General features: G+C 49.8%; 1 protein-coding gene across 15 annotated transcripts in view; it reads right to left on the reverse strand.

Moving 5' to 3' along the window:
• PALD1 (phosphatase domain containing paladin 1) overlaps nt 1–15,112 on the reverse strand; it is a 118,804-nt gene that overhangs the window by 15,909 nt on the left and 87,783 nt on the right. For 4 of the 15 annotated variants that reach the window (XM_059053235.2, XM_067025449.1, XM_067025448.1 and 1 more), the window contains exon 20: nt 12,448–13,323. The exons of 2 other annotated variants lie outside the window; for them this stretch is intronic. In XM_059053235.2, coding sequence (XP_058909218.1) covers nt 13,171–13,323 — 153 coding nt within the window. In that variant the 3' untranslated portion in view covers nt 12,448–13,170. Of the gene's footprint in view, nt 1–3,056; nt 4,704–12,447; nt 13,324–15,112 lie in introns of those variants that run through there. 9 more of the 15 variants (XR_010838941.1, XR_010838943.1, XR_010838940.1 and 6 more) reach the window with 7 other exon arrangements.

Genomic DNA, 15,112 nt, shown 5'->3' on the forward strand with positions numbered 1-15,112 from the left:
GGGTGGGAGAGCAAGCACTGGAGCCCTGCTCCTGGGAAGAAGAGCTGAGGCTAGGCTGGAGGGAAGGCCTCAGCTCCTCCCTCCCCACTGCCCCCCACGGCCCCGCCCTCACCCAGAAAGGCCAACTCTTCCCCCTTTTACCTTGAAACAGTTTGAGACCCAGTGTGGGGAGCCACTATTTGGGAGGAAGGGACTTCCAACCAGAGCCAACCAAGGTGCCCCTGCCCTTATGCACAGGTGCACAAGCTCATGATAAATGCCAAGATGAGGATGAGATCTCAAGGTTTCTAGTTTGTTTTTAACTTTATCAACCATTTCTTAAGTGCCTACTGTGAGACATGCCCTGTGTAAATATGCATGATTTCATTTACTTTTCCTAAGAGCCCTACTTTGTAAGTGAGGAAACTGAGGCTAAGAAAGGTTTGATAACTAGTCCAAAGTCTCCCAGTTACTTAGTGCTGGGAAAGGTAAGGTTCGAACCAGGGGTTCTGCCGCCAGTGGCCCTGGGCATGTCCTGCTCCTGCCCCATCCCCCACCCCACCTGTCTTCCCTGGGCATCCACCCCTCAGCTACTGCAGACCTGGGGCGGTGCCCAGGTGCCCTCAGTCACTCTTCCTGTCCTGGCCAGGGCACAGGGCTCTCACTAGGGCTCCCTCCCCTCTGGTTCCTCGCCCCTCCACTCTGGTCCACCTTGCACTGGAGGCTCCTAGCCCACCCTGGCTGTCCCGCTCTGTCCTCCTCAGCACTGGGAAATGACACCTGCAGGTTGTACATTGCTCTCCAGGGGCTAAAACAAGGGGTGTACTTGGTTCCCCTCCCTGGGACACTCACTGAGCCCAGCTCCCATGCCCACCCTGTGGACCAGAAGAGGGTGGGGAAGGCTGGCTGGGAATTCCAGGGAGCTTGAAGGGAAAGTAGAGGGCACACATTTACTGGGCATCCCTGACACATTTACTGGTGTTAGGCAGCATGCTTCTCTGTCCCTCTAACCCCCTCAGCTGCCAGGCAAGGACCCCACAGGCAGGACAGGAGGGGGACTGGCTCAAGGCCATGCAGACTGGCCCAGAAGGACCCACTCCTTAGCAGCCATTCCCTTCCATCCCCAAGGGCCCTCTCCTCTCTCAGGAGGCCGGCTGCTAAGGGAGCAGCCAGTTGCTGGAGGCAGCTCAGGGGAGGGGCCCGGGGATAGGACTCCAGCCTGGCCAGAACCCCTCCCTGCCCCTTAAAGAGCAAACTGGGCAGAGGATAGACAGAAAGCCTGTGTTTAAGCTGGAGCCGGCAGCCTAAACATAAACATCTGTTTCTGATTTCAAAAACAATACAGAAGTATGGTTTGCTGAACCAATTCACAGGGCAAATGACATGGCAGGGGATTCTATAACTTTGTGAAGAACCCAAACTGCTTTCAAGTCCTTTGGAAACCATTAGGACCATGCAAATATGCTTATTAAGCAAACCATGCAAATTAGCTTATAAACCATGAGTAATCCCTCATGATTCTTATCTGGCATTTAAGCGGGTGCTGCAGGGGCCTCCGCTGGGTCCAGAGGTACCTTACTCTTGGTTTTCATCTGTAGTGTATCTTAAAATAATACTAGGGCTTTCCTTGAAAAGGTTCAGTAATGTAGACTTTCTGGTCAATTCTTCTCGAATTATGTCCCCAAACTGTTTCCAAAAAGCAGTTGTTCATTTATTGTTTTGTTATATCAACAAACTGAGCAAAAGGGCCTTTACTGGTACCATCTGGAGTGAAGAGCATTCCCACAGCCCTCCCAGACCAGATGTGTGCAGTGGGCTAAGCCCTTGCTTGCTACGTGACGTAGAGCAAATGGGTCCCCCTCCGAGTCTGCTGTTCCTCACATCGCCTGGAACACGAACACCTCGGTCAGAGTTTAAGATCACACGTGGGCGCCTGTGTGGTAAAGGATCGGATGTGGAAGCACCTACAAACACGTCAGGTGCAGCGGCAGCAACTTAATGGGTTGATGCCTGTCCTGCCCCAGATCCCGTAGACAGCTGGGGAATCCTGCCTGTGCTGCAGGATGGGGTCTGGGGCAGGAGAGCACTGTCAGCTCCTTTTAGAGATGTAGAAACTGGGGCTGGGAGAGTTGCAGCAATTTGTCAGAAACATGTTAGATGCTCAGAAGTACCTGTCACTCAAGAAACACTCACGGAGATGTTACTGTGTGCAGAACCACAAAGACACACCAGCCCCAGCCTGCTGCGCTGGTCTGCTGCTCTCACCTCCCCACCAAGAGACCCACGCCCTGCTGGGGCCAACGTCCCTCCTCAGCAAACCTTCCCTGGCAAATCTCCTTACAAAGCTGCGATCCTGCCTGTCCTCAGCCAAGGAGAGGGTGGGCCTAGCCAGAGAGAATGCCAGCCAGTGCCCTGATGGGGGAATCCAAGGCGGGAAGGACAAGGGCCTGTCTCCTGCATTGGCAGGAGAGAGGGACTCAGGGACCCGGGCAACCCAACGGGAGTGGGGTCACCTCACACGGCCACAGCTCCCCTCCACCTAGTGCTTTCATGGTCCCCACAGCCCTGCACCCCCAGGGCTCCCACAGACGTCCACCACGCAGTGCTTCCTTTCCAAGGGAGTTGGGGACAGCAGGTTGCTTTGGCCACTCAGAGCCTGTATTCTTCAGATTCTCGCCCAAAACCCCCGTGAGGAAACTTAAGCCAATGGACAATGACATAAACTCCTCATGTGACCAAACTTCACGCCCAGTTACTCGCAGCCACCCTGGTGGAAATGGCACCCAGGGATCCAACAGAACCCACATGCAGCCACCTCCAGGGGGCACCTTTCAAGAGAACTGTCCACAGAGAGTTCTCACACAGGACGCTGCTCGAAGCTTCTCCGTGTAGAGCAAGGCTCCCAAAGGCTGGTCCACGCTCACATTTCCAGTCCAGAGCAAAGTGAGCAAAATAAGGACCTTGTAGCATGTTAAAGCTCTTTCATCTAATTGGAAGGCCTGCCACTTTTATCCCCCAGAGAATTTGTCCTTCTTGTTTGGAGGGGTTAAAAATATCCTTTTATGACACAATAGAGTTGTAAGGGAGGTTCATTTCTTTTTATTGGGCCAACTTCGCAAAAATCTGCATCCTAATATTCTTTTGAAAATTCTGTTTGTCTGCACAATCAAGAATTTGGGGAACCACTGGAGAGAACACGTAAAGGAGCCCTCACCTGCTTTGGGAGGGTCACGGTTTTTGTATTTGTTTTGAGAGCCTGATGCAAACACTGGATGCTCTCCTGAGCAGAGTATACAAACACAATTCCATACACAACTTCAAGCGTCTGAAGCCCATGGCACCCTCGGTGAAGAAGAAGGAAGACGGCACCATGAGCTGGTGTTTGGGCAGGCACCCACCCACACACAGCCTTAGGAAATGCGGTTTCTGTGGGTCTCCAGGCTCTGGGTTAGCAACTGGTACCAATCCAGATGCTCGGATGGATCTGAAGATGAAGGGAAAAGAAAGAGCACTGGGCAGGAAGTCAGCACACTGAGTCTGCCCTTGGCTCCCTGCATGACCTTGGATGTCATGGCCCTTCCAGCCTCAGATCCCTCCTTTGCTTAGTGAAGAGGTGTACGAGCTCCCTTCAGGTATCATATTCCCGTAGTGAATTAATTTCCAGCAGTGAATGCCATATTCCAGTAGTATGGAAATGCTCACTAAAGGTTCATTCATTCATTCTTGCCAAAAAGATTTACTGTACCTGCTAGTTGCGAGATCCTGGGACATTCAGAAATGCATAAAACACAGTCCCCAGCACCAAGTAGCCTCCAGTCTACAGAGAAGGCACTGGGTCACCAGCATGGGTTTGAGGGCAGCTTGACGATCTGAATCCCAGATCCCTTAGGGATACAATGTGAGCCTTGAGTAAATTATGAAACTTCTCTTGGTCTTGTAAAAGAGAGATCATAATCCCAGCCTCATCTGACTTGCAAGGCTTTGGTGAAATAATGAACGCAATGCCCCAATGTATGAAAACCACCCGTAGGCACCCAAGAAATAAAACTCTCCTTCCCCTTTCCTGGGAAACACCAAATGCCTTGTGAATTATCGATTCATCAAACATTCACTGACTGTATTCTGTGTGCCACGCCATCATAGACCCTGAGATGCAAAGATTGATCACTGGTAGCCCTTCCTTTAAGGAATTCACAAGTTAGTGGAGGTTTAGACAAGTCGATGGACAATATAGTGTGAAAGTGTTTTTGAGAAGTGGGCCCTGGAGTTACGGGGCTGTTCTTCATACAATACTTCCAACCTTCCTGTAGTTTTGAAATTTTCATAGTGAAATGCTGGAGGAAATGCAGGCACAGCATCTTGAGAAGTCAGAACCCTTTCTCTAAGTATCTTGAGGACACTTAGATCGCAGTGGTGAGGGAGCTGAATCAAGCTGAACTTGAAGCACAGGAGCAGTGGGCTAGGAAGGGAGGGAAGGCACACCAGGCAGAGGGAGGGCCAGAGGGAAATTCTGGAGGTGTCACTGGATCAAGGTGCCTGGGCTTCCTCCTTTGTAAAATAAGGAGAACAGGCCTACCTCCTCGGGCTGTCGTGGAACTACTGGAGGTGACGACATACATGAAGCGCCTGGGAGAAGGCTGTGCTGGTTATCCTCTGTGTATCTCTCTCTCCGTTCCCCATCTCCGGAGGCTGACCCACCCCGTGGACCACGTTGCTGGCACCTCCTGCAATCAAAGGAAGGCACTGACGGGAGATCAGAGGACAAGACAAGGGAGAAGTCAAGGCATTTGCTCCTCCTTCCTCAGCCCCATGCTCAGTGATGCTGCTCTGGCCATGGTTACCCCTGTCTCAACTCAGTTTCTGCTGGATGGTCCCCAGAGTCCCCTGAAGATGCCTGTGGCAGGCTCAGGTAACACTGTGCTATCCCCTTGTCCCCTCAAGTCTAGGGGAGGTTACTGCTTCCCCGTGTAACTAGCTCCTGAGTGCCTCTCACCATTCCAAGCTCGTTCCCTTAACCCTGCCCACACCTCTGCAAATGGTCCTTTCATTAAATTGTCTTTGAACTTGGAGCTAAGGTTGCCATCCATTCTTTGCCAGGATCCTAACTGCTACAGGGCCTAGTGCATAGTATGAGCTATTTTCATATACAAATTATGATTAAGCATATGCTCTAGTTTCCCCTTCCCGACCCACAGCCCTCAAAGTATCATTAAAAGTATTTATTTTTTAAATTCTATGCCAGTGCTAGAATAACAAGAGGTCAGAAATTGTGAGGAATCCCTGAAAGACAGAGATTGATGCAACTGGATGGACAGGGGAAATGACAGCCCACAAAGCCACGCAGCTGAAAGCCTCTGAGAGAGGGGGGACCAGCTTGAAGGAAGCTTTCAGGTCACAGATGCCAAGCCAAGAGGCAGGAGGAAGCCTGGACCCCCATCAGGACAAGGTTGGAGAATTCCAGCAGAAGCAGCTGGAGAATTTGGCTCTCCCCGTGCCCCCCTCAGCAGCACAGGTCAAGTCTGGGTAGCAGTGGAGTCTGCCAGGTAGTAGCAGCGAGTGGGGCACTTGGGGCAGCATCCTAGGGCTGATATCCACCTAGCGGTGAGGGGGCACCCTCACCCAGAAGGGCAGCCACCAGCACACGCTGTCGCCAGCAAGTCTCAGCCCTCCCCAATAGTCACCAGTCAGGCGATGTGAAATAGTCACAAGCCTTACCAACAGGATAACCTGAAATCTCAAGACAAAGTTGAGTGCACAGCCCAATTCACCAACCACTGAGGACAAACCAACAACATGAAAAACAAACACCAGATTCAATAAAGAGAAGAACTAACACCCACGGAAATAGAACTAACTGACTAAGCCCTCAAATAAGATTAATTAACATCCTCAAAGAGATAGCCTTTTAACACTTTTAGGCTTACCCTAAAAAAGATTGAATTGGAACTCTTATCAATTAAAAATGTGACCTGGGAGGGTGGTGGTAGGAAGTACATCCACTACACACCAATTAGAATGGCTAAAGTCAAAAAAGATTGACAATTCCAAGGTTGGTAACAATGTGGAGGGACTAGAACTCCCATATGCTGCTGGTGGGGAGGAAACCATCTGGAAAATAGTTTGGCAGTTTCTTAAAAATTTAAACATACACATACCACACCATTCAGCCATTCTCCTCCTAGGTATTTATGCAAAAGAAATGAAAACATATGTCCATACGAAGACTTGTACATGTTCATAACAGTTTTATCTGTAATAGCCAAAACTTGGCAACAACCCAAATATCCAGTAACAATTTGGATGGACCAACTGAGGGTATAGCCGTATGATGGAATACCACGCAGCAATACAAAGGAATGACCAACTGATGTACATTAAACATGGATGACCTTGAAATAAATATGCTGAGTGAAAGAAGCCAGAAAATAAAGAGTACACACTGATGATCCCATTTATATAAAACCCTAGCAAATGCAAACGAATCTATATGATGACAAAAAGCAGATCAAAGTGTCCCTGCGGAGAGGGATGGGGGAGGGAAGGTCAGGAAGGAGAAATTATAAAGGGATATAAGCAAACTTTCAGAGATGATGGATATGGTCATTATCTTGATTATGATAATTTCACAGGTGTATACCTATGTCAAAACTTAACAAATTATACACTTCAAATATGTACAGTTTATTGTATGTCAATTATACCTCAATAAAGTTGTTTTTAAAAAACTTTTTGGAGCTGTAAAAAAAAAAAAAAGAAAAGTTTGTATTGGAAAAGGGGAGTTAAAATGAACAATATTTTCCTCATCTATTTCTGTGTATGTTAGTTTATACAGGGTACCTCTGAGTGAAAGAGTAAGAGATATAATTAGTAGTCACTTGACAAATCTTAATAAATTTTGGGGGGCATATTTTCCAGAAAGTGAGAGAGTTAATGACTCCAATATCCAGGTAATACATCCTTTTGCAATTCCAGTGTTTTCCAATTCTCAATGCTTATAACAAAATTACACGAGTACTCACTTGACTGACAGCTAATAGAAAAAAAAAATTTTTAATGCTTTGATGAGAGATCATGATGTAATTTTTGGCATATTACTCAGAAGAGGTTCATAGAATCAAGTAGTATTACTATAGCAAAAAGGCTCTACTAGTTTATGTGATCACAGATTCTCAATGTTTATTTACATTTATAAGAACAAAAATAGGTTATCTGAAGATAACAAACAGAAAAACTTGCAAATGTGACCATGGAAAATATGTAAGATATTCATAAACATTAAGATTGAGAAAGAAGACAGTCACAGATGCACAGGAGCCTTCTAAATACTTAAGAGAATATTACAAGGTTTTCCCTGGCGTTCCAGTGGTTAGGACTCCGCCTTTCCAATGCAGGGGGTGTATGGGTTTGAACCTTGGTCGGGGAACTAAGATCCTGCATGCCACTGGATGAAGCCAAAAGGAAAGAGAGAATATTACATATGATTTTACATTAATAAATTTGAAAATCGGGACAGATGTCCACGTGTTATTCTGGGAAAATGTTGGTATTTTACCAGAATTGACCCAAGGAAAACTAAAAGTCCAGAAAAGAGTAATAAAGATTTAAAAAATTAAAAATCCACTCGAGATTTTTTTAACTTAGGATGGGAAGTCAGATGAATGGATGCTAGAAGAAGATGAATGGATGATGAATGGATGGATGAATGGATGAATGGATGCTAGAGGCAATGGCAATCACATGTCTACTGTACGGACCCATGTATACACAGGGACCTAACATATGACAAGGGTTGCAGTTCAAGGAGTAGAGAAACTTGGCTACTCGATAAATAACATAGGCCAACTGGATACGCATTTGGAAAAAAATAAATTATATTCTCTACCACATGTCATTCGCAAACATATATTCCAGGTGAATTAAAGAAAGAAACATAAAGGATAATACTGTACAAGCAATCAAAGAAAACCAGGAAATAGATAAGTAACCTTGGGTAGAGAAGGTCTGCTGACACAAGACACAAAATATAAAAGGCAAAAATTTGACAAAATAAACTCCAAAACAATTACGGATAAACTGGAAGAAAGAACTGGCTGTATATCTATCTATCTACCTACAAATGAAACAGACTATATTAAAATTTTTACGCCTATTAGTTTAAAAGAGACAACCCAGTAGAAGAATAAGCAAACACATAAGAGAGCAAATCCAAATGGCCAAGAAACCTATAAAAAGATGTTTCATCTCATTAGTAATTGGGAAAATCATATTAAAATAAAAACAAAAGACTGTTTCCTTATCAGATGGGCAAAAGTTAAAAGACTGGTGACTTCAAATGTTGGGGTGGGAATGGGGAAATGTGTGTTTTCATAAACTATTGATGTTTAATTCAGGGTGAGGTGGGCAGATGGTAGGAAAAGAAAGAATATACTAAGGGGAGACGCAAAATGAAACTCAAAAGCCCCCATCATAGATAATCTATCAGAGTGACTCATAGGAAACAAGTACTTCTTGTGGGTGTTGAAGGGAACCTCTTGAAAGAACACAGGGGTTTGAAAAGCGTGGAGTGTGAGAACCACAAGACCTTGTAGGAGGGTTTTCAAAGTAATCATGCTTTCCCCTCACCCCCTCCCAACCCACCCCGGCGAGGGCACACTTCCAGAAGGACTGACATCTCTCTCCCCATCATTGAAAATGTCAGAGAGAATTCCAGTACCCAGAGCTGGCACCGACATTCATCTTTGAAATGAGCACGGGCTCGGAGTCAGACACTCTCTTGGCACATAGATCAATGGAACAGAATAGAGAGCCCAGAAATAAACCCACGCATTTATGGTCAATTAATCTTTGACAACAGAGGCAAGAATATACAAAGGAGAAAGGACAGTCTCTTCAATAACAGTATGGAGGGTCCTCAAAAAACTAGAAAGAGAACTATCATATGATCCAGCAATTCCACTCTGGTATATCCAGAGAAAACAAAAACACTAATTCAAAAAACGCACCCCAACGTTCAGAGCAGCACTATTTACAATAGCCAAGACATGGAAGCAACCCAAGTGCCCATCAGCAGACACACAGATAAAGAAGATGTGGTATTATATATGTGTGTGTGTGTGTGTGTGTGTGTGTGTGTGTACGTATATATATATATATATATATATATATATATATACGTACACACACACACACACACACACACACACACATTACTCAACCATAAAAAAAGAATGAAATTCTGCCATTTGCAGAAACAAGAATGGACCTGGAGAATATCATGCTTTGTGAAATAAGTCAGAGAAAGACAAATACTATATGATACCACTTATATGTGGACTCTAAAAACTACAACAAACCAGTGAATACAACCAAAAAGAAGCTGACTCACAGATATCGAGAACAAATTATTGGTAACCAGTGGGGAGAGGGAAGGGGGGATGGGTAATACAGGGGTAGGGAAGTAAAAGGTACAAATTATTAGGTATAAAATAAGCTACAAGGATATACTGTACAACATGGAGAATATAGCCAATATTTTATAAGAACTATAAATGGAGTATTACCTTTAAAAATTGTGAATCACTATATTACATATCTGTAACATATAATACTGTAGAGCAACTTATACTTCAATAAAAAAATAAGTAAATATATAAAATATAAAAATTAAACACATATGAGATTCTACTGTGAGCCACAAAACTAGCGAGAAGTTTTAAAAAATGGATTAGGCGGTGCTGGCCAGGCATGAGAAACAGTGAGCTCATTAATTGCTATTTGAGACTATCCAATAGGACATTTCTGGAGGACAAGTTGAAAACCTTTAAAATGGTTTACTTAGCAAATATTCCCTTTATTTAGGAAATAATCAGAGGTTGGCACTGCCATTCGCAGATTTAGGGGTATCCACCCAGATAACTCTAAGTGCCTCAGTCCTGCCTTCCCCACCCCACCCCATCCACAGAGAAGGTGAGCAACAATTTCCTTCCACACGGGCCCCAGTCCACAGGCCCCGCAGCCCCACACTCGAGATGGAAGGGCAGGGCGGTGCGAGAGAGACAAAGACAACTGAGTCTGGCTGGAACTGTAACATGTGAAGCTGGAAACCGGGCTGATGGTGTCCCTACGCAGTGCCAGAGAAGGCTGCCTTAACCAGCAAGAGGGACAAAGAAGCTGCCCAGAGAGGCCAAGAAGAGGGTGAGGGTGTGTCATTCAGGTCCTCAAAGTGGCAGACACCCCGATGGGACGAGGTGTGCAAGAGATTTATTTGTGGAAACCCCTGTGAAGGATAAAGGAGGCGGCGGCAGAAGGCAGCAAGAGCCTGCAGACCATGATGCGGGTCTGACGCCCGTGAAAGGAGAGAGGAAGCGGGAGCCCTACGCTGCAGGGTGGGTCTGGGGAACCCCCAGCCAGACCAATGGGGAGGCCCCAGGCAAGGCTGCCACGGGCAGAAACAGCGTGGCTACAGCCTCAGTCATCGTCTGGGAGAGCCCGAGCGGGGAGAGGGCTGGAGACGGAGCGCGGCCTTGGTGCGTGCTGGATCGAAGCTGCAGTGGCTGGAGTCGTGCCATCTGCTCTTGCAGCGGGTCCTCCTGAAGGGGGATTGGAGCGGCGCACCCCAGTTGATGCTGCAGAGGACTTCTAGGGCTCCCTGGACAGTATTCCAGTTCCCAGTCCTGGTCGCCCCAAGACCCTGCCACAACTCCATCAGGGTCCTAGGAGATCCTTCCACTGATCATAGTTTTACAATCCCTTCATCCCTGGCAGAGAAGTGCTGAACCACCGCACATACAGACACACAGGCACACTGGTGTATACACCACGGCACTCACATTCAGAAGCCACACAGAGCATGCCTGGACTCTGCTGTGCTGGGAAGTAACCCCAGGAGGCCTCCCCTCCGAAGCTGGGGAGATCACCAAGCCTATGTGGTCGGAGCTCTGGATTCCATTCTCACCACCCTCAGCTGACCTTGGGACTACAACCCAGAGGGTCTGATTCCCCTAATCCTGGAAGAGCTTAGAGAGAAGCCTCAGGTCAGCACTCTCTCTGCCTCACTCTCCTTACTGCCTCTCTACAACCAGTTTCTCAACACAAGTGTGTTCAAGCCTTCAGGGGCCTAAAGGGACCAAGGGGAGCCTGCAGGAAAGGAAGAAAAGGAAATAGAGGTTGAGGACCATCCTCCTTCATAGTCCCTGAAATTCCATTTTGTTCCATTTCTCTGGATATAACAGTCCTTCACACTTTAGTGTGAATTAGCCCATTATGTCGCCTTCTTCAAGAAGGGGCTCAGCACATCAGCCGTGGGCATCCAGAGTGAGATGGTCAAACATGATTGGGGATGTGAAGGAAGGAGAGAGACATCCAGGAAAATCCACCCTCTCTGAGAATCAGGTGCACTACAAGCAGGTGCTCTTGGCTCTCCCTGCCCTCCCACCCTTACTCTGAAATAGCAGGGACCCCAGCTTGCATCACTTCTGTAACACCTGACCCACACTAAAGACATAGGCAGCCAAGCGCACTTCACATTTAACGACTTTTAATGCTCAAAAGCTCTGTACAAAAAAAAAAAAAAAAAAAATCACGAATGAATCCTCACAACACCCCTGTGAGGTAGGTAGGCAAGTATTATTCTCCCATTTTACAGATGGGGAAACCGATGCAGAAAGGTGATGTGACCAGCCAGTAGTCCCAGCACAGCTAAAAGTCAGGACCAACCGTGAGAATGCAAAGGATCCCTCCCAGTTCAGCCCTGATCTCTGACCCCTCATCTAGACCTTGTCTGCAACAAAATTAACACTTTTTACTACATGCAAAAATAAAACCAAAAACAACAACAAATCTGAAAAGGTAGTGAACAGACATACAGTAGGTTTGCAAAAGAATTCAGCCAAAATGGTCATAAATTTTCCAGCACTAGGTAGATGTGAACAACTTTGGCCTCTTCCCCCTTTTCAAAACACCATGACCGGTGACACATCACCTGTTTCTCTGCACAAGTGCTGGTGTCCAACCAAGAAAGACCTCCCTGGCCCCAACGAGCCAGGCCAGGAGGACAGCGTCCACACCATTCAGCCCCTGTGCTTCAGGGGGACACCAGCCCCCAGAGGGAGAGCCGCAGACTCAGATCAACACCGCCTGCCTCTCCGAGCAACCCTCCCACCGTCTGCCCAGAGCTGGTCCCGGCAGCTGCTAACTCAGCAGCACTTGGCCCCTTCTGCCCCCACTGGAAGGCAGCTCAAGGATGCTCAGCAAGGATGGCCTGGAATCCAAGTGCCCCCCCACGCCATCCTTGGCCCACTCTCACATGCCCCACTGCTCGCTCAGGGTCACCCAGAAGTCTCTGGGGCTCCTGCCACAGCAGGTCGGGGCACAGGCCACTCTGGATGGCGGGGCAGGGAGGCAGTGCTTCCCTAGACCTCCCGCCCATGGTTCCAGAGAAATGGAGCTGGCCTTTTCCACAGGGCTGCATGCACCTTCTGGAAGCTCTTTCTTCCCCCAAGAGGGACTCCATTTCGTTTTCAGCTCCCTGGAAACCTCCACAGTCCCGCCAGCCCAGGGGAGGGGAGAGGGCAAAGGAAGGAGAGGCAGGGGCCCCTGTGGGACCCACCGGGCGTGTGATCATCCTTCTTCAAGTCTCCAGGTTGAGACGAGGCATAAGAGACAAGAAAACTGGGTAAAGCTGCCTTTAAGGTAACAAATCAGCCAGCACACCATCCACTCCCCAGGTAGCCCGGGGCCCCCAGGGCAGTGCTCAGGCAACAAAATGGGAGAAGCCGCATGGGAGAGCCACGAGAGAGGGAAAGAGGGAAACCAACACTGGCCAGGGCTGCTCTGCGCCAGGGGCCATCAGAGCCACTCGGGGGAGAGGGGAGCGCGAAGTGGCGAGGGGCTTCGCTTGGCAATTTGGGGAGTGAGCTCCTTGGAGACGTGATGCCACACCGGCCTTCCTGCAGGCCCTCCCTGCGCCTGCCATTCACAAGGTATCACTGTGCGCCAACTGTCCTATAAAAATTCTTTCAGAAAAGGGGTCCCCACCCATGCCAGTCTCTCTGCTAAGCTGAGGAATCATTTGTCAGGGCCACTGTCAGTGAAGAGCACCAGCACCCCCAGCCTGCGAGGGTAGGAGGTGGCCCTGCGGGAGGCGACGATAGCAGGGGCAGGGGGGAGTGCATCCTACAGGAAGTCCCATTCCTACAGGAAGTCCCCTGCAGCGGAGGGCTCGGGGCTGTGGCTCTGCTCCTGCCACCGGCAGCGCAGCCTCGAGAAGGGCTGGTCCTCCACGCTCTCAAGCTCGGGGAAGCCCAGCTGGTTGAGGATCTCGTAGATGCCGGCCTTTGCTGCCACCTGGGGAGGACAGCAAAGATGGGGGCAGAGCTCCAGGGAAGGGGGGTAATCGTTCAGGTCCCCCGTCCCCCTCCGTCACACCGTCCTCCCCTCACTGGGCTCTGCAGATACAGGCGAGTCTGGGGGCTGCCTCCCCCCAGCTCAGTGACCTGCACAAGTTTGCATCTTGATTACTATTGACTGCTCTGCACTTCCATTTCCTTATAATGGGACTGCACAGTGTGGAGGGCGACACTGCACAGAAAGCGCCCAGCAGGTAGTGAGCAAGTGGAGAGCAGTGCGGGAGGCCGAGCATGCCCCATGCCTGGGTAGCCCCGATGCTCCCAGGGGGACCTCAGGAGCAGAGGCCCAGCTGCTCCCGGTATTGCAGCTGGGCCCTCAGGGAGCGCTGGGGAAGGCAGTGTGGATGCAGCAGCCAGCAAGAGCCCTTTGGCTGTGAGTTCCAGCTGTGGAGCAGGGAGGCCCACCAAGGGCCTCAGCTCAGGCGCGTTAACTGGGGCCTCCCTGGACTCTCTCCACACAGCCCTATGGCCCAGACCCTGGCACTAGACTCAAACCACTCAACGACCAGCCTCCTTCTCTCCCCACCATCCCGGGGGATGGGGAGGATGCAGGCTCCACTCCAAACAGGTCCCCAGGCAAGCCGCACCCCTGCCCTCTGTTCATCCCCCGAGGCTGGAACCCACGCTCGGGGCTGGACCAGCAGTTCTCACTCTCCTTGACGTCCCCAAACACCCACCACCCAGGTTCAGCCGGCGAGCTCCCCAGCCCCTGGTCCCACTGATTTCAGCTCTCCGAGCAGAGCCCAAGCAGAAGTGTCGTAGGTCCCCCACCACCTTCACCTCCACCTCCAAGAGGAAGCTGAGCCCAAGGCCTGCTCAAGAAGGTGGCCCCAATGTGGCCTTGGTGTGACCCACGCCCTATCAGGACCACCCGGAAGGCTCATCTTCAGCAGAAACGCCCGGCAGCCACCAGTCCCGCCACCAGGCCCTGCGGTGGCCTCCCTGCCTCTGTTCTCTCACAGGTCTGACCCCACGTGCACACCAACCTAAGCCGCCGTACCCTTCCTATACCCATCACAGCCTCCCATCCTCCTGCACACCTGCCCCACGGGAGCTAATTCCAGCCCTGAGTCCAGATTAGAACTTCCAGGACAGTCTGGTGAGGTCAGTAGGGGCCAGTGTCCAAGCGGAGGCATAATTACGGGCCCCTCTGCCAAGGAGGGAAGGAGGCCTTTCTCCTGCCCTGGAGGTGCCGAAGCACTGGCTCTTCCTCTAAAAGCAGCTGAGCCAGGGGAAGAACCAGGAAGGGCCAAGCAGAGAGGGAGGGTGGAGGCGGCATGAGAGGGCAGCGTCTGAGGCCAGACATGGTAGGCTCTGGAGCCAAACAACCTGATCTAACGCTGACCGTGAACACGGCACTGAACCTCTCTGCGCTCAGTCTCCTCCTCTGTAGGATGGGAGCATACAGTCGCCACGCGAGGCAGACCCGCTCACACAAACTCTGGCAGATGGCGCCGTATGCATCTCATGGAATCCCCACCACAGCCTCCCGAGGTGCTTCTGAGGTTGTAACACCGAGGACAGCAGCTCAGAGGGGCTAACTAACTTGTCCGAGGTCACGGCTGCAAGGCAGCAGGGGCCAAGCCACAGCAGGAAGCCAGAAGGGCACAGGGGAGGGTGGGGACGCAGGCAGAGAGCAGGGGCCCAGCCCAGCACCCACTCTGCTCTGTCCCCAGGTGCCTCGTCTCCTCCCTCCTCCTCCTCATCCATCCACTCGCTGCCTGCTG

The sequence above is a fragment of the Kogia breviceps genome, chromosome 2, assembly GCF_026419965.1.
Source record: "Kogia breviceps isolate mKogBre1 chromosome 2, mKogBre1 haplotype 1, whole genome shotgun sequence".
Lineage (NCBI taxonomy): Eukaryota > Metazoa > Chordata > Mammalia > Artiodactyla > Physeteridae > Kogia > Kogia breviceps.